The sequence below is a fragment of the Poecilia reticulata genome, linkage group LG3 (assembly GCF_000633615.1).
Source record: "Poecilia reticulata strain Guanapo linkage group LG3, Guppy_female_1.0+MT, whole genome shotgun sequence".
Classification (NCBI taxonomy): domain Eukaryota; kingdom Metazoa; phylum Chordata; class Actinopteri; order Cyprinodontiformes; family Poeciliidae; genus Poecilia; species Poecilia reticulata.
In genome coordinates this window covers 6,553,341-6,573,261 of record NC_024333.1, presented here as the reverse complement: position 1 = coordinate 6,573,261, position 19,921 = coordinate 6,553,341, and the positions used below count along the sequence as shown (strand labels likewise).

The following is a 19,921-nucleotide window of genomic DNA, read 5'->3' as shown; positions in this document are numbered from 1 at the left end:
CACCTGGCATAAAACAGTTTTAGTTATTACAAAACCTTATTCTGTGACACTTAAAAAGCTTTAAAATGTATTGAAACTGATAATTACCATGGTAATTTGTAAGATGAAACAGAGGAAACTGAGCTTATAACAGGCACATATTTCAAAGTCGAACTTCTGAACATTTTGTACGTAAAAATATGCCAGCCATTTTTTTTTTCACCGCCTGACACTAAATCAAAGCACTACACAGTCAAATTACTATTTGCTTAATGACTAAGGAATGAAAAAAATAATCATTTTTAAATAATTATTTAACTTCTATAAAGTTCAAAAGCTTATTTTGGCTGCATGTAACTCCAATATTCCAGCTCCATATTCCAGCAGTTCAACAGCCTAAACACTTTATGCACTACTACATGGGTCCCCAAACTTTTTTCCTGTGAGGGCAAATTTAAACATGGAGTTTAAATTTGCCCTTTAAACTCCATGGCTTTGGTCAAATGGTTCAAGTTATCTTTTTCAAAACTTCTTTCAACAGTTTTTCAAAGGTCTGGCCTGAGATAACTTGTGTAACAGATTAAGGTTGTAGGTTATTGTTCCTATGGGATTGAGATCAGCCCTTTGTGAAGACCACTCCAAAAACATTGCCTTTGTTGTCACTACACCACTTTGTGACAAGTTTGTCAGTGTGCTTTGAGTCATTTTCCAGCTGGAGAACAAATCTGTGCCCAATCTGAAACGTGACCTAACAGATGTTTTGAGATGTTTCTTCAATCCATCTATCCATCCATTTTCTTACACCCTTGTTCCTTAGTGGGACTCGAAGAGGTGCTGGTGCCTATCTCCAGCTAACGTTCCGGGCGAGAGGCGGGGTTCACCCTGGACAGGTCGCCAGTCTGTCGCAGGGCAATGTTTCTTCAACATTCATACTTAATTTCCTTTCCTTATGAAGATGTTCTCAGGGTTGAAAGAGTTCCCTTGATTCCTCACGCTGTAGAAATAGTCATTATAGCGAAACACTTCAGCGTTAGCATCAGCAGGCATTTCCTTGAGTACATTTGCAATCAGAAATCTTTATTTTTGTGCTGCTCTTGAAGTAATTTTTTAAATTTCAGGCAGCAAGAGGAAAAAAGTTATTTCTTTTTCACACCGTATATGTAAAAGAAAAAGAAAGTCACCTTTTTTCACAAAGTGAAAAAGAGTGTGTAAAGTAACAGAGGAACATTTTATTTTTCCAGGCAGTACAAAGGGACAGAACAATTTCCCAGCATCATATATTGTAAGTACAATGCAAATATCATGTTTTAACTGCACAAATGCCATGTTTCTGATCATTCTTATCCAAATCCTATTAAAATGTTTTCTGAAAACTACATGTGGTGAAATATTTTAACAAGAAGAAAATTCTCAAAATCGGTAAAAAACGGTCTGAGAAACTTTTGATGACAACATCTGCTTTAGGTTGGTGTGTTTCTGCAGAAAACTGCACAGATTTCTTCACAGGTTCAGTTCAGACTTTATGCCCAGAAGGTAAAAGTAAGTTCTCCCAACAAATAATTACAGGCATCATGTGCAGTAGCGACTCATCTATATGCTACGATGGCGTACATATTAATATTTAATCTGAAAGACACAACTGCCCCACATTGTGTGTAAGGTATACACAGATTTTCTCCTTGTCCTCCCACATACCAAATCAGACAATGTGCTGAACTGGATGGAAATACAGTACCTCGGATTCTCTGCATATGCATTTTTCATATCCACACTGTATCAGGAAGTGATGCACTAAGCATAAAGAGGGTCTACCTGCTATGCTCCCCGAGGAGCAAACAACAAACTTTACTCGCATCAGGCCTTTATAAATATTCCTAGCGAGGCTGACCTGGTTACAAAATGCCCTTGAGGGGTGTAAATTAGCATCTGAATGCAGACACTACTGTAGCCAGTTGAAGACAGATGCAAGAGTACAGCAATGCCGCTGAGACTCCCTGTGTAGCTCGTAGTCAGGCCAGACAGAGCTCTCTGGACCGTGAGCGAGAGGCGAGCGCGGCGGCTGCGAGGGATTTGATTGGTAGCAAATTGGGCACAATTTAGCCCCAAACTTATTTGCGTTAGCCAGATTTTTAAATGTATTTTTATTCAGCCGATGGGAGATGAGAAGGACGGACAACAAAACAATGTAAAAGTTTTTTGACTGAAAATGTATTTATGTTTACTTAAAAAAAGTCTTAGTAAACGATCAGTGAAAGAAACCTTTTATTGGACATTACTAAAAACAAAACCTATAACTTTTAGTCAAAGGAAACATGGTGACCAGGGGTATGAATAATTTTGGGTTTTATTCTAATATTGTTTACAATTCAATTAAAGCAATAAAGTAATCTATTAAAGGAAAAAATATATATATATATAAAAGGCTGCAATAACTTTCCTAGATAAGTGTGTAAAGTAACAGAGGAACATTTTATTTTTCCAGGCAGTACAAAGGGACAGAACAATTTCCCAGCATCATATATTGTAAGTACTGGTCTTCAAAATTGATTGAAAGAAATGAGACAGAAAGTGGAGAGTGAGGCAGTCGAGAGACACTGACGGTATCATAAAAGGAGCTGAAAGAATTTTTAGTATTAGTTGTGTTCGACGTGTGACAACAAACTCCTGTAGCGCTAAAGACAGAAATATTTTGAACCAAAGAAAACATGCGGGCCCCAACATAAATAAAATCCTTTCTGTGACTCCATGCTATGGTGTGCTGAAAGCAAACCTAATTTCTTAAGAAAAAATTTGAAGTTATTTTTACTGCCCTTCCAACAGTCCATCACTGGTAGAAGACCAAACAGAGTAAAACACGGCGGTAGCCGAATCATGATGTGGGGTTTCCCTTCAAATAAAACTGGGGTGTTGTCATGGTGACTGTAACAATTTTCAGTTCCATCTAGCAGTCATTTTTCACTGAAACATTTATTTGGTTGAATTGTACAGGATATATATCCCATTAAAGATGTGTAAAAAATGTTATCTTTTTTTCAGTTTCTTTCATTATGTAAAAAACAGGGATTTTTACCAGGATGTGTTTTCTTCCAACAACGCATTTGAAAACAAGAACAGAGTCCATTGCCCAAAAAAATTAGAATATAGACCAGTCATGGTTAGGAGATGAAAAAAGAATGTATGAAGCTCTCTGAGAGTCCAATTATTCTCACTCCTACTATGTTTATTCCATGCAGCCTGTGGGATAGCAAGATTTGATTTGCAAGCTGTATTGCTGACCTAAACTACCTTACTGTGAGCATCATGGTGGGACCAGGTGGGTCAAGAACTTTTGATCAGAAGCAGGAACAGAAAATTTCATAGCGGAAGGTTTTTTTTCATGCCCTGTGGAAAACAGGGCATGAAAAAACTTGGCCATGTCAGCTATACTGCATCTTGATTTAAGGTAAGAAAGGCTGGAGAGATACAAAAGCTTAATGCAACCAGATGAATTAGAAAAGTGGCCCACCATTAAATTAAGGGCAAAAAAGTGAATATCATAAGATCACAAAAGGTATACGATAGTCTCTTGCTTGTGTTATTTAAATCATCTGCTAGAAGGTAGTTATGTTTTCTGAATATTCATTTGGGCAACAACCACATTGGTGCTTTTAACTTTTCTCTTTCAGTAACAAACAAACCATAAAGCATTAATCTAAAAAAAAAAGGTGCCTGTAACACATAGCTATCTCTTTTCAGTTTTTCAACTGAAAAGGTTTATCAACTGTAAGATTACTACTGATTTCACTAAAACATGTAAAGTTATCAACAATTCATACCATACATAATGGTCATTAATTAGATTTACAGTATATGCATCCCATAGAGGTTTCCTTCCTGTATTACTTTTGAAATAGTTATGTTAAGGAGCCCACAAGTTGAATGTACCCCTTGCAAAAAATGACACTCGGGCTCAATGACTTGGTTTTAATTGTAAAACACTCCTGCCAGGTAATTTCTTTTGCAATCAACATTATAATTTTGATTGATGCCATTGTGCAACTTGTAAATGCACCAGACCAACATTGTGAAATTTTAAATATATCCTTGTAACTTTTCTGATGACCACAGAATGCTAAGGACTCAATAAATGGTTCAGGATGAAATGCCATACAAGCAGTGTTTTCTGCATTCAAGCTAAACCACCTTCACATTACCTCTAAAAAATAAGTCATAATCAACAGTTTCTTCCTTTTGTAAGTATGTATGTTGGTATGTATGTATGCATATATACTGTACGTACTTACCTAATAAGTAAGTACAAAACTTAAAGACAATATGTATGCATAACTAAGATTTAGTTGAGGTTCTCACTTCTCAGTTACCTTAAATTATACACATATTGCAACTTTTTTGAGGCTTCATGAACTGCAAAAAAAAATTTTTAAAGTGATGGTATAATAAAGGTTAAGAAGGAAAAAGTCATACCTCCTGCCAGAATCTGCTGCTCCAGTTCAGCCATCTGTTTCCTGTAGGCTCTCAGTGCTGCCTCCTTGAATGTGGGTCGAACACGCTTCTTGGGTGGCGTCTCCACCGGCTTCTCCTCTGGAACATTCTTGTTTTCATCCTCCTGTTGTTGTTGTTGTTGTTGTTGTTGTTCCTCTTTTTCAGAAACTTCAACAGCCTCCTCTGCTATTTCCTCTACCTCGTACAACTCTTCTGCACCCTCTTCCATCTCCTCTGTTACATCGTTATCCTCAGTCTCATCAGGCTCTTCAACATCCACATACTCAACCATTGCATCGTATTCAGCAGTGTCCTCGGTGAGTTGGTGGTCATAATCCTCACTGTACTCTTCTTCGTACTGATCATCCAAGCTGCAATCATACTCCAAAACTCGGGTTTTGTTACTTGCATCAAAATCACCCGGGGCCTCCAAATCCTGCGACGCCTCAAGATCCTGCGAGGCATCATTGTCTTGAGAGGGCTCAATGTCATCAGACACATCATAGTCCTGAGAAGTCTCACAATCCTGTGCAAGCTCGTCCGTGTCCTGGTTCTCGTTAACATTAGTCCTGTTTTCCAGATTAGCTAATACCTGCTCCATCACTTCAACGTAGTGAGTCTCACTGTCCACAGAGAGCTCTCCTGTTTCTGCACTTGTATTTTCCTCCTCCGCCTTGTTGAAGACAGGTTCCACACGAATATCCGGTTCTGTTGCAGCAGGGGAACTATTTGCAGTAGAAGTGGAGAGTGTTCGGAAACGCCCCATAAACGAGGAAGAAGAGTTTGTTTGTTCCTCTGGAGGAGCAGGGCTGCCTTGGGAGCCAGATTTCCAAACAACCTCCAGAGCAGACTTAGCTCTTTGGAGAGTGGATCCAAAGCCAAAGCCAAAGGACTTTTCACTTAGATCGATACTAAGTCTACTACTCCAGGTTTTTGGAACCTCCTCCACTTTCTCTGTTCGTATCTCACTCTGGCTACGGTACATACTTGAGGACTTGCTCGGGGCCTGGTGAAAGCTATGATTAACATCAAGTTCAGGGAATTTTTCACTGGCACCTGTTTTTGAGGGTTCCTTGGCAACATCTTTAGAAACTGATTTAGGTGCTACCAAGGGAACATCTGTTTTAGATACTTTAGAAGGCTCTTTGGGGGTCACCTTAGAGCTCTCTTTAGGAGCTATGTTTGAAACTTCCTTAGGTGGAATCTTAGAAACCTCCTGAGCGGGTACTGTAGTTATTTCATTAGGTGGCACTTTAGCCACCTCTTTTGGAACCTCTTTTGGGGGTGGTTTTAAAGCTTCTTTGGTAACTTCTTTAATAACAGCCTTTACACCCTCTTTAGAAATGACTTTCTGGGGTTCTTTAGCAATGACTTTGGGGGATTCCTTAGCAATGACTTTGGGGGATTCCTTAGCAATGACTTTGGGGGATTCCTTAGGAATGACTTTGGGGGATTCCTTAGCAATGACTTTGGGGGATTCCTTAGCAATGACTTTGGGGGATTCCTTAGCAATGACTTTGGGGGATTCCTTAGCAATGACTTTGGGGGATTCCTTAGCAATGACTTTGGGGGATTCCTTAGCAATGACTTTGGGGGATTCCTTAGGAATGACTTTGGGGGATTCCTTAGGAATGACTTTAGGGGATTCTTTAGGGGACTCTCTAGGGGTTGAATCTGGAGTCAAGACAGGGGTATCAATTGGAGTTATTTTAGGGCTCTCTTTGGGTGACTCTTTAGGGCTTTCTCTAGGTGTGATTACAGGGCTGTCTTTTGAGATTGCTTTAGGAGTGACCTTAGCAGTTTCAATGGAACTTAACTTTGATGTGACTTTAGATACTTCCTTACCTATATCCTTACCTATAGGCTTAGTGGTTTCTTTGGGTATAAATTTAGAATTGTCTTTATGGACAACTTGAGAGCTTTCTTTAACAGCTGATTTTAATGTTTCTTTCTGTAATTCTTTAGGGGACGCTTTAGATGTCACTTTAGGTGAACCTTTAGCAGAAACCTTTGTGTTTTCTTTTGCCGATATTTTAGATGTCTCCTCTTTAGGAGTAGTGACTTTACTTGATTTGGGCGTCACTTTTGCTGCAGCTTTAGAGGCTTCTTTTGATGATATCTTTGTGCTTTCTTTTGCGATCACCTTACATCCTTCCCTCGACTGCCGGGAAGAAGTCTTGACAACTTCCCATTCAGTGATGGGAGGAATAATATGGGTGGTGATAGGAGGTAAAGAAGCTTCTCTGTCAAGCATCATAAACTCCTCATCTCCTTCAAACTGCAAATCAACCTCCTGACACTTGGTAATGTTCTCTGGAAATCCAGGAATAGTTGATGGGTCAAAAGGGCTACTGACCTCTATTGAAGCTTCTAAGCCAGAGTCAGCTCCTTGCTCCAGATGATGCCAGTCTTTCCATGGTGAAAGATCACCTTGTAATGATACCTGTGAGCCACTGTAGTGGCTTCTATCCCCGGACATGCAGACAAGTCCATTGCTAACCCCACTATCAATAGTTTCAGTAGTCTCAACCTCATTATGTTCATATGTTTGACTATCATGAGGATGGCTGGGGCTAGCATACCAAGAGGAGGCCATGTCCTCTTGTTTTCTCTGCCACAGTTCTTGATCTGAGGAGGAGAGGAGGGAGCCACCATTTGCTCGTGTGAAGTATTGACTTTCTGAAAAATCTTCAGAGTACGACTGGCAAAGTTTTGAACAGTCAGACTCTGAACGACTAAGTTTTGGAGTTGAATAATCACTCTGAGAAAGCCATCCTGGGGTCATATCAGAGTAGTAAGCCTTTGCATGCTTGTCTGTGTCATAGTACGAGTCGTCAGCATAGTGGACTGTTCCTGAGTAGCCTGCTACGTCTCCTGACCTGTTGTGGTCATGGGACCGCCTTTTCTCTGATTTGGACTTGTGAACAGGCTTTGAAATAACCATTGCATATTTATTCCTGCTTAACTCATCCAGCTCTTTATCACTGTCCATTGAATCCCAGTCGTCACTTTCTACTACTTTCTCCTTTCCTGAGACTTTTATATCCATACTTTCATAAGTTTGAGAGGATGACATTGTTTTGTCTTTCCTGTCTTTTCCATCATTTGTTAAACTATCAGTAGATACTGTAATCCCTGTACCTTTGAGTTTGTAGCATTTCTTAAGGACTACGTCTCTGTCTTGGGGTGTTGCAAAAATGACAATAATAGGACGAGGCTTCGCATTAGAACATTCTCTTTGTTGCCCTAACCTGTGAGCGAGCTCAATTTTAATTGTTTTATGGGCATCTGTGAAACCCATTTTCTCTTTCAATATTTTGTATATTACACTCTCTGTCTTTTCTGATCTCTCTTCAGGAACATTGAGAAACCGCAAGGTTGAATTATTGGCCTGGTGGCTAATCTGTTTAATGTAGTCATGGATATCTCTTGTTTCCCTTCTTGACTGGACAAATCCTGATCTAAGCTGTTCAATTTCACTCTGAACTACCTCCACACTGCTGGAGATCTCATCAATTGAGCTCTTAAGGGCATTTACATGGCCACGAAGCTCAGATAGTTCAGTTTCTATCTGACTGATCCCCTGAAGCTCCTTAAAAATCATTTCCATTACATCCTGCGTCTGACTGATGCAACCTGTTGAGGAAGAGCCAGGCTCTAGGGTAGAGCTCTTTTGTTGTCGTCCAGCACGGTCCAGAGATTTGCTTCGTATACCCAGGGTTTTCCTCCAATTGCTCACGTCGGAGTCTGAGGAGACACATTCCTGGCTCTTTTTCCATTTCCTTAACTTGCGTAGAGCCCCCAGCCTAAGCGTATGTAAACTAGAGCGTTCCACCCGTTCCCCCTCCGAACTGCCATCAGAGGGAGCTAAACTGATGAGGCTCTTCCTGTTTCGTCTTACTGGCATAGTGTGTGATTTATGCTCATCTAGTCTCCGGACAGGTTTTGTCTCACTCAAGGAGTCGGAGTAACTGCTGTCAATCGAAAGAACCTCAGGAAAGATACTTTCATTATTATTTAGAAAAAGAGAACTTTTTGGGAGTCCATTTGCTATAGCTACACGATAGCTGAAAGTGGGTGACAACGATGAGCAGTCGTTCTTTCCGTCGTCCTCTTCAAGCGATATGTTACGTGCCGAAGAGCATTTGGAAATCTTTTTGACAGTTGTCTTTAAAGTGGTTGAGAGAGTTTGATTATGTGCTTGCAAATCAGCGGCTAATTTGGGCTCTTTATTTTCACTTCTTTCTTTCTTCTTAATTGGGTTTGCCAATTTCTTTGTAAACATTCCTTTGCAAATCTTTTCAATATAGAATAACACAGTCTTGATTAGCGCAGAAACCATGGATGGCAATCCTGTGGATTGTTTTTATCATCGGGTGAAAGAAGAGGTTGGCTTGTAATGGAGCATGGACGAGCCGAGCATATTCAGGCGCTGAATGACAGAACAGAAGCCCAGTTCACAATCACTATAACCACAGTTTGTCCAGAGGCTGAAAGACTTTTAAATCCAGTTGCCTTCCACAGGAAAAAGAACAGTTCTCTGTAAGACAAAAAAAAAGAACAAAAGGAAAATGGTTCATGCAAGAGTAAACACAAAGTTCCAACATATGTACATTTTTAAAACCCATTTATTACAGTTAGAGTTTGCAAGATGGTTTCTACTGATTGGAGCCTAAATCCAGTGTTAAAATCTAGTCAAGTCTTTTGCTTCAAGTCATTAAATCCATGAAATTTATTCAATCTATAACCTTTCTCCTGAATACAAATTCAAACTGTACTGTTTGCATAATTGAGAAACATTGTTGTTATGATATGCTGATGGTTGGAAAGAGTTGGAGCTTCCAATTTTAAAGCATCAGCGTAAAATAAAAAAGTTATTTTTTGATTTAAGCAGTATTTCCAAGAAACATAGTTGCATTTTTGTGCTATAAAGTGGCACTGTGTGCTTGGGAAATACATAAAACATCCTCTTTAAAAATCAACATACAAACACTGTTACCAACTGCACTGAAATATGCTTAAAATGTATGAAGAATGATATTTATCCAATAAAGAACAAAAATAAAAATGTATTTATTCTCAAAGAAAGACAGCAGAACATTAAGACAAGTAATAAATCAAAGTGCCTATTTCTTCTCTACCTCTGGTTTACAGTTTTGTTTTCTCTCTAAAACAGAGAGAGAAAATTTTAATGTTAGCAGACAATCATGTTCTAAATCTAAATGTAAACGCTTTGTTGTCAACTCTGAACAGTAAACATGTTCCAGTGCTATAAATAACAACAGAATGTGCAAGGCACTGCGTAGGGAGTCAATGACAGGAAATGTTGACTTTCTGAATGAACAGGAAGTTTAAATAATCCAGAAGTTTTTTTGTGGTGGCAGAGCTAGCCTATCAGCAAGAGAGAAAGAAGTTGAAATTTAAAAAAGCAACATATTTAATTGGCAATACAGCGATTAGTTTGAATGTTATGTCACTACAGCTAGAATAAACATGTTTTTATTAACCGTTAACCGCCCATGGTCTGGAACGCAACATATGTATCCTTTCATAAGAGAATATGCACTTTAGGCTGATCATCTGTGCAGTCGGTAGCTTACAAACAATCGAGCTTTCAATCCTAATAATGCAAAATAAAGTTTGTATGCAACAGCATGATTCTAGGTCGTGTCTGCAGGGGAGTCCAAGTCAAGTCTCAAGTGTTTGCTTTGTCCACTCAAGTGTGACTCGAGTCCAAGTCTTTCCCCATTGTACCTGCAACACTCTTAAAATATATCATTTCCATTCATCAAAATTATTACCCTGTAATTTTAAATAACGGTATAACTGAGGAAAATGCCATGACCGAAATCCTTGTCACTGTCCCTCGTTGAGTGTTTGTTTTTTCCCCAAAAAACATACCGAATCATTTGAAGTGTGAAGAAAAATACTAATTTGCAGCTTTTTAAACTTTTCCTATAGTTAAATATTAAACACAATTTTGTACAAAATGCACTACACTCAAAATTAGATTTAAGCTGATTGGTTATATGCTAAAGGCACTTTAAAATTTAAAGTGAATAACGTCATGCAGCGTTTAATCAAGTGTGTGTATGTGTCACTAAAGGTCAATACAGCCAGTGGCTACATTGATGTATTTAGCTTTAAGAGCAAGAAGCTGGCCAATCATTCTAATGGCTTCAGCGCAACAATATTGTTGTCAGTGTCTGCAGTACAGACAGCAACAATACGCTTTAATGTAAAAGTTTGAATTTGGTTTAATAAGGAATGTTTAAGGTGATATTTTAGATTTATACACTCAGACTTTTATTACATCGTTTTATTTTTAAGATGTTATATTAAACTTAAAAACATAGAAAAAAGGAATTTTGGATTTGACTTAAGACACAATGCACATTTATGCTTGCCACATACTGACTTGGAATGAAAGATGTGGGCGTCGTTACTAATTAAAGTGGTGATTCACTTACACTGTCGAACGCTCGATGTTCCAATTAGTTTAATTAGTACGGTTCAGCACCTACGCTTACAATATAGTTGAACAGAAGAGAAAATAACAATCTTTCAATACTTGGGAAAGAAAAAAAAAAAGAGGCATTGAGTCATGCATTTGTTTAAGCTTCAGTCAGCTCCGGGTAGCTCTGAGAGGTGTGAGTGTTTTAGATTGCAACTGGTCAACTGAGTCAAAAAGAAAGAAAGAAAAGAGGGATGTTGTGTTGTTCAGAGGATCTGACAGCTGCTCTGCATTAGTTCTGGGCTTTAGAGCTTGATCTGTCTACAGTCTCATGACCACAGAGAGATGCTCACTTCAAATGAGCTGTGAAACACAGCTTCACAGGTAGCTATTATTGTAGGGCTCAGAAGAAGGACGATGCATTAGCTGACAGAATGTAAAAATACTGGTTACTGGTTTATGTTCGGATTTTTTTTTTCTTGTTTTTCGCATTCACTGCATGACAGACTGAATCCGGTATGAATTCATGTTTCTAAAACTCAGATAGATCTACAAGTAGTTTACTCAAGCTGTCGTCCAAATATTAACAAAGTCATTAAAGCCCTCCAGATAAACAATGCAAGTCAAATGTTGGCATCTATTGAGGATTTTATTTTATTTTTTTGCAAACCAAAATGAATGAATAAAAGCGTCCATAGTTGGTAGCAGGAGTTTCCTGACTCAGCTTACTTACTCACATACTGGCATATAGCCAGAGGCAGCCTTTCTGTAGCTGAAGGGTCATGATCCAAAACCGTCCACCCATGAGCAGCATATGTCCACAGATTGTCTCAACTGTTTCCATCAGAGCTCCTGGTGATCTCAAATTAATTGTATATTTGCGTGATAAACCTTTGACTTATATTGTGCAACATTAGCTAGACGGTGAAAGCAAACACGCAGGGGGGGGGGGGAATGCATCGTGATGACGTTGATCCATTAGTATATTTGAAAATGCACATAAAATCTGACAGATTATTTATTTTTCTTGAAAGGGCTTCCAAGTTTGTGTAATTTTTTTGAAAGCTGCCAAAGAAAATGCTGATTTTTTACTTTTTTTTTGCTGTTCTACAGTTACAGGCACAGTAGTTCCAATCTGCACAAAATATCAAACACTATGAAAGGAAGCCAAGAGATGGATTTTTTATTTTTATTTTATTTTTTACTTTCTTACACTAATAAGTTATGTTATTTTTCTTCTTATCAAAGTGAATACCAGTAAGTTTAACTAATAAGTAAAATGTAAAACCTAAAAAAGAGAAAACAAAATAAATATTCTGTGATATTACAAGGTGATGCAACACACCATCTGCAAATGTTTTCTTTTTTCTTTTAGCAAAACAGAATAAATGATGTAGATAGATACGACAGCAAACATCTCGTTAAAACTGTATTTGGTATTAGGTCCTTCTGTCTCTTTCAATGTTATAAGGACGTAACAGTGGTTCTGGCCTTTAAATATCAAGGTTTAAAAACCAGGATGAGCTTCCTTCACAACGTCTCGCTAATTGAACATTTTTCGTCATGTTACAACCACAAACTACAAAGTATTTTTCTTGGATTTCATGTGATAAAACACAACAAAATAGTGTATAACGATGGAATGTAAAGAAAATGTGACTTGGACAACTAAAAACATCTGAACCCGGCCACCTTTACTCTGATAAAACCGATTAACATTATTCATCACCTGACAGGGATGACTTCTAAAGGCGATGAATCAGATCTTATTTAAAAACTCACTATCTGAACTTTTAAACATCTCAAGCACACCTGTTCAATCTGTCTTCTGAAAATGGACGAGTATGGCACCATCGAAAGACAACCCAAGTCATGTTCAAGTTCTGGTCTTCGAGAGTTACTTTTCAGAAACTTTTAGATGTGTCCCTTCTTTAACACACCTGAATCGAATGGCTCATCACTAGACCTATGAATGACCGGCTGATTCAAGGAACTCAACAACTTGAATCAGGAGTGTTGGAAAAAGGGATGCATCTAAAAGTTGCAGGAGAGTAGCTCTTGAGGACCTCTGACCTGGAGAGCCACTGGATATCAGGCGTTCTAACAAAATACCCGGCCCTTAAATCCTTACTTGAGATGCAGCGGATGGACAGACTGAAGCGATGTCACCTCTAGAGCTTTTATATGGAAGAGTCTGATCTAGAACTGGTCTGGAAATATAATTAATCTAGACTGCTGTTGCACGTAGAAGATGGCTTATGTTGATTTGAACAGCTAAAGATAATGTCGTCGATCTCAGGGACTTTGTGTTGTTGTCTAACCAATCTCCCCTCTGTGGGACAATAAAGGCTTTTCCTATTCTATTCTATACCTTTTCTATATACCTTTCATCTACGGCTGGACGATATGGCTAGAAAATATATCACGATTTCATATCAGTCAATATCGATTTGCTTTTTTTAAATTTCTGTTTTGAATAGCTTCCTTTTTTTTTCGGTGGCGAAAACCTTAAACTGCTGCTGCGCCGGCTACTCAATAGGTTGTTGCTAGGTAATGAAACAATGGATGAGTTAGTTGATGCCACCCAACTTGCTCAGCTGACCGAGAGCGGTGTCTTGACCGCTCTCGGTTTCTCGACCTACATCCCCCAGAATGCTGTGCAGGTTTGGTTTGGAGTTGAATATTCCATTGGGATGTATTATCTATTGATATCAATAACGTCTCTACCACGATATATATCGTTATTGAGTTATTGTCCAGTCCCACTTTCATCTTAAATGAGATCTCTGACAGTATGTGATTTTCACACTCTACTGTGAAGCTCCTAATATGCTTCACTTTGGTATGTGAGATTATGACTCTGACTGTGTCTGGACAAACTGATGAGAAAAAAAACTTTGTGTTTAACGAGTGGTGATCACCAATTGGGGGGCTACTTTTCACTTCGCACAGCCAACACCCAGACATCTGCATGTTAAGGTTTGACAAATGAAGCGTCCATCCTCCTCGTGAGCCAGAGTTGATGCTCAAATGACTTACTAATGCCCATGAGGTATTGCCTGTATCATCCCATTAGAGAGTAATGATGCAAGAATTAAGAAAGGGGAATGGCAAATAACTGGATCCCCACGTCCCGGTCACGAGTATTTTAACATGAACCACCGTCGGATCTGCAGACACGCCTCTGTAGGACGACTCTGCAGCATATTTGGTTAAAAAGGAGAAACTTGAGCACAATTTGAGTAGATTCTCTTCTCGGCAGAACTCATTCGAAATCCTATCAGTGGAGATAAGTGGAAAGTGAAAATTGGTTTCCAGAGAATAAGTTGCAATAGTACAGCCTCAGCCCATCAGACTGTGGCTTTGTCTGCAATGTACATTAAATATTCTTTGTTCTTACATTCTAGAAAATCTCTCTGGGATTGAAATACAGAATGCTACATGTGCAACTGTGAATTAAAATTAAAAGGCATGATGTACTGTACCGTTCTGTACTAGGGGTTTCAAAAGTTAGGATTGAAAACAAGTCCTTCAGGTCATATTGGCCCTATGTGCTTACAGTAATTTTTAAGGAAACTCCAGTGTAGATAATCAATCAATGAGGTTTTCTCTAAACTGTTTGGAGCATAGAGTGGCACAGGGTTTCACCTTCCCCACCTGTTGCTGCACTTGCTAAAAAAAAAAAAAGCTCCTTTCCTTACAAAACAAGAAAAATGTAGATGTTCTGAAGAATTACAGTTGCTTAAAACAAGCTTACCCTTGATATGCCAGCAAAAGAATCAAACAACTAACGCTACATTATTTAAAAAACACATTTGGCAAATTACAAGTGACTGCCTCAGCAGATAGCCTGATAAGTTAGCTAGTATTAGCTTTTCCTCCCAAAACTTCCTCTGTAAAGAGCAAAAAAATAGCAAAACGGGAAAACACTTATTGAAAATTACCACAAAATTTAGCAGGTGTTTAATCTTCAGCTTAGGTCTACACATTAAGATTAAAATAACCAATATATGTTAAAGGTAGCACTAAAAAAACTTGCTGTTTTTTTAATTTTTTTTACACTCAAGTTACTATGTATCCTTTTCTCTGCTGTCACAAGATTATTGCTCATAACCAACACAGTTATCAGATTCTAGGTCACCGGACCGGCCACTCTGGTCGGCATTAAATGATAGGCATCTTCTTGGATTCATTTTTCACCAGCCTAACCTTTTTTCATAGCGGTCCTGACAGGTCAAGAGACGAGTGGCTCATGTGATGGAATAAATCTCGGGATTCTAGTGGCTCTCTGAAACCCTCTGTCCCGTTTCACCCTTTTCTGGGTTTGGACTAAGAGAAGCAGGAGACAAGGGGTTAGTAAAAGCACTCCCTGTGCATTTTTTTTCTCCTTTTTTTAAAAAAAGGATCTTGCATCAACATTCAGTTTCCCCCCCTCGTCTTCTCCTCTTGCAATCAGCAGTGCGCTCCACAGTTTAACACCTGTACAGCATGTACTATCACCGCCACTCCCCTTTGGAGCAAACAAAAAAGAAAAAAAAAGAAAGAGTGCGAGTCGGAAGCATGCTAGCCTATTTCCACTCGCAGCAGCGTATGGCTGGTTGTGCGTCGACTGATGCGAACCCCCGAGTAAGGAAATTTAAGCTCATCCTGCTCCGAGCACTTGTGTGCTCCCGTGCTGTGGAGGACTGTTTGTTCCCATTTCCCTTCTGGCTGAGACAAGAGAGCTTTTCTGCAAACCTTTTAGAAATTGATGCATATAGATGAGACAAGATTACGTGTTACGTCATGTCTCCAGAGCATACGATTATGGATTATGGTCGAGTGTGGATGAGGAGGAGGTACAAAAAAAATAAATAAATGGAAAAATAATGTGGCTGTGTGCACGAATGTGCATCTGTGTTGTGCAGCCGTGCATGAAACACACATGTGCCACGCAGCCATGCCTCCTTGCATGACTGCTTTCACGCATGCATTTGCTTGCTGAAGAGCAGCATATACACCAAGTGGGAGCTGAGCAAGAGGAGGGTGTGTGCATCCTCAGATCATATTGCCCTCACGCCCATCCTTAGCTTCATTCTGCCTGAGTGGTCCATTTCCAAATAGAGGAATATCCGCCTGCAGCTTAGGAAGCAAGCCAGTAGCACAACAGATTGTCTCCCTCCATCCATCAGCATATTATTTCTTGGGCTGTCTTGACGAGATCGAGGGTAATTTGGTTCGGTGTGACACAAACAGCTTGATCACATGCGCCCGTGTTGTGGCCACGCTATGCAGAAGAAGCGGCGGCGTGGGGAGAGAGGTGGAAATTTTGTGAGATCGACAGTGTTTTTTTTTTTTTTTGTGGTTTTTTTGGGGGGGGCTTGAGGGGAGTGGGGGGGGGKGKACCAAGCTGTGCAAATCGGGGATAAAACTGCAACAGCTGGCACGGATATAAACGCCACCTCGCAATGTTGTATTTCTCACGTCGGCTGCGTCGACAGATGATGCCCGCATCCTTCTCAGATAACGTTTCATTAATGCACTCACAGGGCCACAGGGGGAGGGGGAGGGAAGCAACAAGAAGAAGAAGAAGAAGAAGAAATACTACAAAGTCCAACCAGTCACAGGTCTCCCATTCACACCCCCCACCCCACCTCTAAACACAGCATGCAAAACGCGCATCCAGCGCCCCGGACGCGCTGCGCCGCCGCACATACCTGCCAAAATCTCCGCGCGGGACGCAAGCCGGAGTGAGCGAAGCGAGCCGTGTGGAGCCGATTCCCCTCTTTGAGCGAATGGTCGGCGCTTGGGAGAGAGCAGGAATGCTGGGGATGAGATGCGGGGAGGGAGGGGACAGAGCGGCTCGGTGGGTGCGCAGCTGGCTCTGCTAATACCAGAGCTCACAGCATCTCTCCGCGTCCGTCAGACATCACAGTCCCAAAGCGCCGCTCCTGCAAGGAAACGCGCGCGCACGCCTCTCTCTGTTTCTCTCTCTCTTTCTCTCTCTGCCCCCGCCGCCATGCCGGCATAGAGTACCCTCCGGTCTTTGGGTCCTTGTTGTAAAAACCCTGAGCCAATTTATGTTCTCCGCGACTGATACACACTCCTTTTCTCATTGACAGTGTCACCAGCCCGGGTGTGTGTATGGCGGGTGGCGGTGGCGCTGACGGTGGGGAGGACAGCGCTGCCGCCGCTGCTGCCGCTGCTGCCGCTGATGACTGGCTGGCCGGAGTCGGGCTCTGTTCTCCGGCGGGAGAGCATCACTCCGTCCCCCACTTTCTCGCTCGCTCGCTCGCTCCCCCTCTCTCTCTCTCTCTCTCTCTCTCTCTCTCTCTCTCTCTCTCTCGCCCTCTCAGTGGGTGCGTGAATGTACGCTTGTGTCTAGGTGTGTGCGCGTGCTCGAGTTGAGCTCAAATAGACCCGAATTCAAGATACACGCGAAAGAGAGAGAGAGAGAGAGAGAGAGAGAGAGAGAGAGAGAGAGAGAGAGACAGAATGGTAATTTGGGGTTTTTAGAAATAGCACGTGAATGTGTAATTTCCTTCCACCTCTTCCGGGGGAAACCTTTGTAATGTAACATGTTAATGAACCCTGTAGAATGTTCACTAGCAAGATGGGGGTTCCTGCTGTTGTGGTTTTGTTTGTTTGTTTGTATTTTATGAGATTTTGCGCAAGTAATATCCATGTGCGATCCCAGCATGCCTATGGTGCAATCATGGGCATGACTAGGTGCAGTATCGCCACCGTGGGGCGGTAGAGAGGGGTAATTGGAATTAGTTGGAGAGTTTGTCCAATGCATAATAATTTTTATGCAGCAATGTTGAAAACGCTTTGGGAAATGTCAATATTTATTATTAATTTAGTAATTAATTTATTACTGTTACGCGCTTATGGCCACCCTCAAACGATACCAGCGTTTTTTTATTGTCACTTCCTAAAATATTGGCCTAAGTCATTTTTTGCCAAAAGTGCTTTTTGTTTGTTTGCTTGTTTTGACAAGAAATGACATGCTAATAACTATTATTATTTAAGGTTATTATTTAAGCAAGGCCAAGATTTGGGTTGAGTTGTATTTTGAAATAATGGACATTAAATTTTTATATTTAAAAAACAATGCTTTAACGTATCAAGTATGCTGTTGATAATCTCACTTTTAGGTTGTTTTTTTTTTTATCATACTTAGATTTTAAGTTAAGTTATTGCTGAATCAAAATAAAATCCTTTTTTGTTGTTCCACGCAGTGGTTTTTTAATTTTTGTTTTATTTTATTTTGGTGGACCTATATCATGCCATCCCTGACAAAATTTCCTATTAATTAATTATTTGCTAAAACCTTTTTCAATTAATTCAGTATTAAACCAATTGTTTTATGTATCTGCTTGTTAGGAATGATACACGAGAAACAACAAATACAAAGACTGTTACTCTATTTTTGTTCATGCAACCTTGACGTTAATGTGTAGAGTTGCCTAACTTTCAGTGAATTGTAATGTGCTTGCATGAAAGAAGTTTTATGCATCCAAAATAAATTGGTTGTGGCATCAAAACTGCCTAGATAAGAGCTCTGCATCTTCCTAAATCTGGAATTGGGAGCAGTCTATTATGACATAATTTAAACTGTCACTACATCTTGTTAAATACATCCTGGAGTCTAATTGGCTGACCTGCACAGGAACTTAACTTCAGAACACTCATCTTGTTTCTAGCAGCGCTAGCCGTCCATTTTGACTTTAATTAGTAACCCAGAAAGAAAAGAACTCTTGATATAATGCAAGACAGAAGCAGAAATATGAATACATAAGTCACAATTTTACAAAATGCATGGCAAGAAACATTTAAATGACACATAAATATACTTATTTATTAATGTTTGTACCCCAATTTTATCAAAATATAAATATTGGTTTATGTTTAAATTTGATTTGATAGGGCACTTCTGGTCTTCCATAGGGATTTAAAGCTAGTAGTTGTCAAGTAATAGAGCAGATTTTTTTTTTTTTTCGACCGGCTCCCCACTGGCTTGGGGGCCATTAAACATTCAAATAGAAGCCATCTTTCTCTGATGTCCTCCGTTAGTCCTGATCTTCTCTCCCAGCCTTTTTGTGTGTCATGCCTTCCCTCCAACAGCCACTAATTGTCTGGCCTTCAAGCAAAATCCCATTCCTCTCCCTCCCTGCTTCTCTCCGTCACATGGGAGAGAGGCTGGGATGTATGGAGATGCCAGCGCGCAAGCGTGTGTGGTTTTCAGAGGAGAGTGGGTTCAGATCCCGAAGGCGGGGAGGAGGGGAAAACGGCTCGCCGTCGCCCCCCGTCTGAGATGCCAGCCACTGCAACCTCGAGCCTCAGATGTCTTTTGAGTCAGCCTGCCTGACTGACCCACATGATTCTCGCCGATTACTCGTACGCGCTCGGGCAAACACAGCAGAGCGAATGTTGATTTATTTCAGCATTTGACACGGTTCAGTTCAAATCTGATTTTTAATATGACACAGGCTGACTCAGCAAATTAGTGGCGTCTGGTTGTGATGATTTTATCTTTCAGCAGTTTTCTTAGGCATAAAATCTGTGAACACACGCAAAATGGAGACGAACGGCAGATTTGTGTCAAATTTCATTGTTTGGTTTTTAGTATTTTTTCAGAGTTTTCGTGTCGTCCCTTCACACTGTCCGCTTTATGTTTGCTTTCTGAACCCTCTGGAAAACAACTGCTATCTCTGTCTGTGCGTCCAGGAGCCGAAGGGGACGACGGCGAGCCAAGTTTTCTGAGGCCCTCTCCATCTTCGTCCTGCTCTCCCTTTTACTACCTTATAACCCCCTGGCCCAAAGTTTGTGTAGTACACTAACAACTTTCTCTGTCCTATAGTCAAGTCTGCTTTTAGCAGAGAAAAACAAAGTTGCAACTTTACAACAACAAAAAAAAAATCCATGAAAGATTTGTTTTGTTGGTTCCTTTACAACAGATTAATAGTACCTTACCTCTTGAACTCATATTTTTCATATTCATATTTTTCATATTTTGTCATATTG

The 19,921-nt window shown here is 40.2% G+C and overlaps 1 protein-coding gene across 3 annotated transcripts in view; it reads right to left on the bottom strand.

The window, feature by feature from the left end:
* Positions 1-17,270, bottom strand: part of unc13c (unc-13 homolog C (C. elegans)) — a 168,279-nt gene extending 151,009 nt beyond the window's left edge. Inside the window, exons 1-2 of one of the 3 annotated variants that reach the window (XM_008404760.2) lie at positions 16,612-17,270; positions 4,444-9,001 (exon numbers count right to left, since the gene is read on the bottom strand). In XM_008404760.2, coding sequence (XP_008402982.1) covers positions 4,444-8,803 — 4,360 coding nt within the window. In that variant the 5' untranslated portion in view covers positions 8,804-9,001; positions 16,612-17,270. The remainder of the gene's footprint in view (positions 1-4,443; positions 9,002-16,611) is intronic. The other 2 variants (XM_008404759.2, XM_008404761.2) reach the window with 2 other exon arrangements.
* Between the last annotated feature and the right edge of the window lie 2,651 nt (positions 17,271-19,921).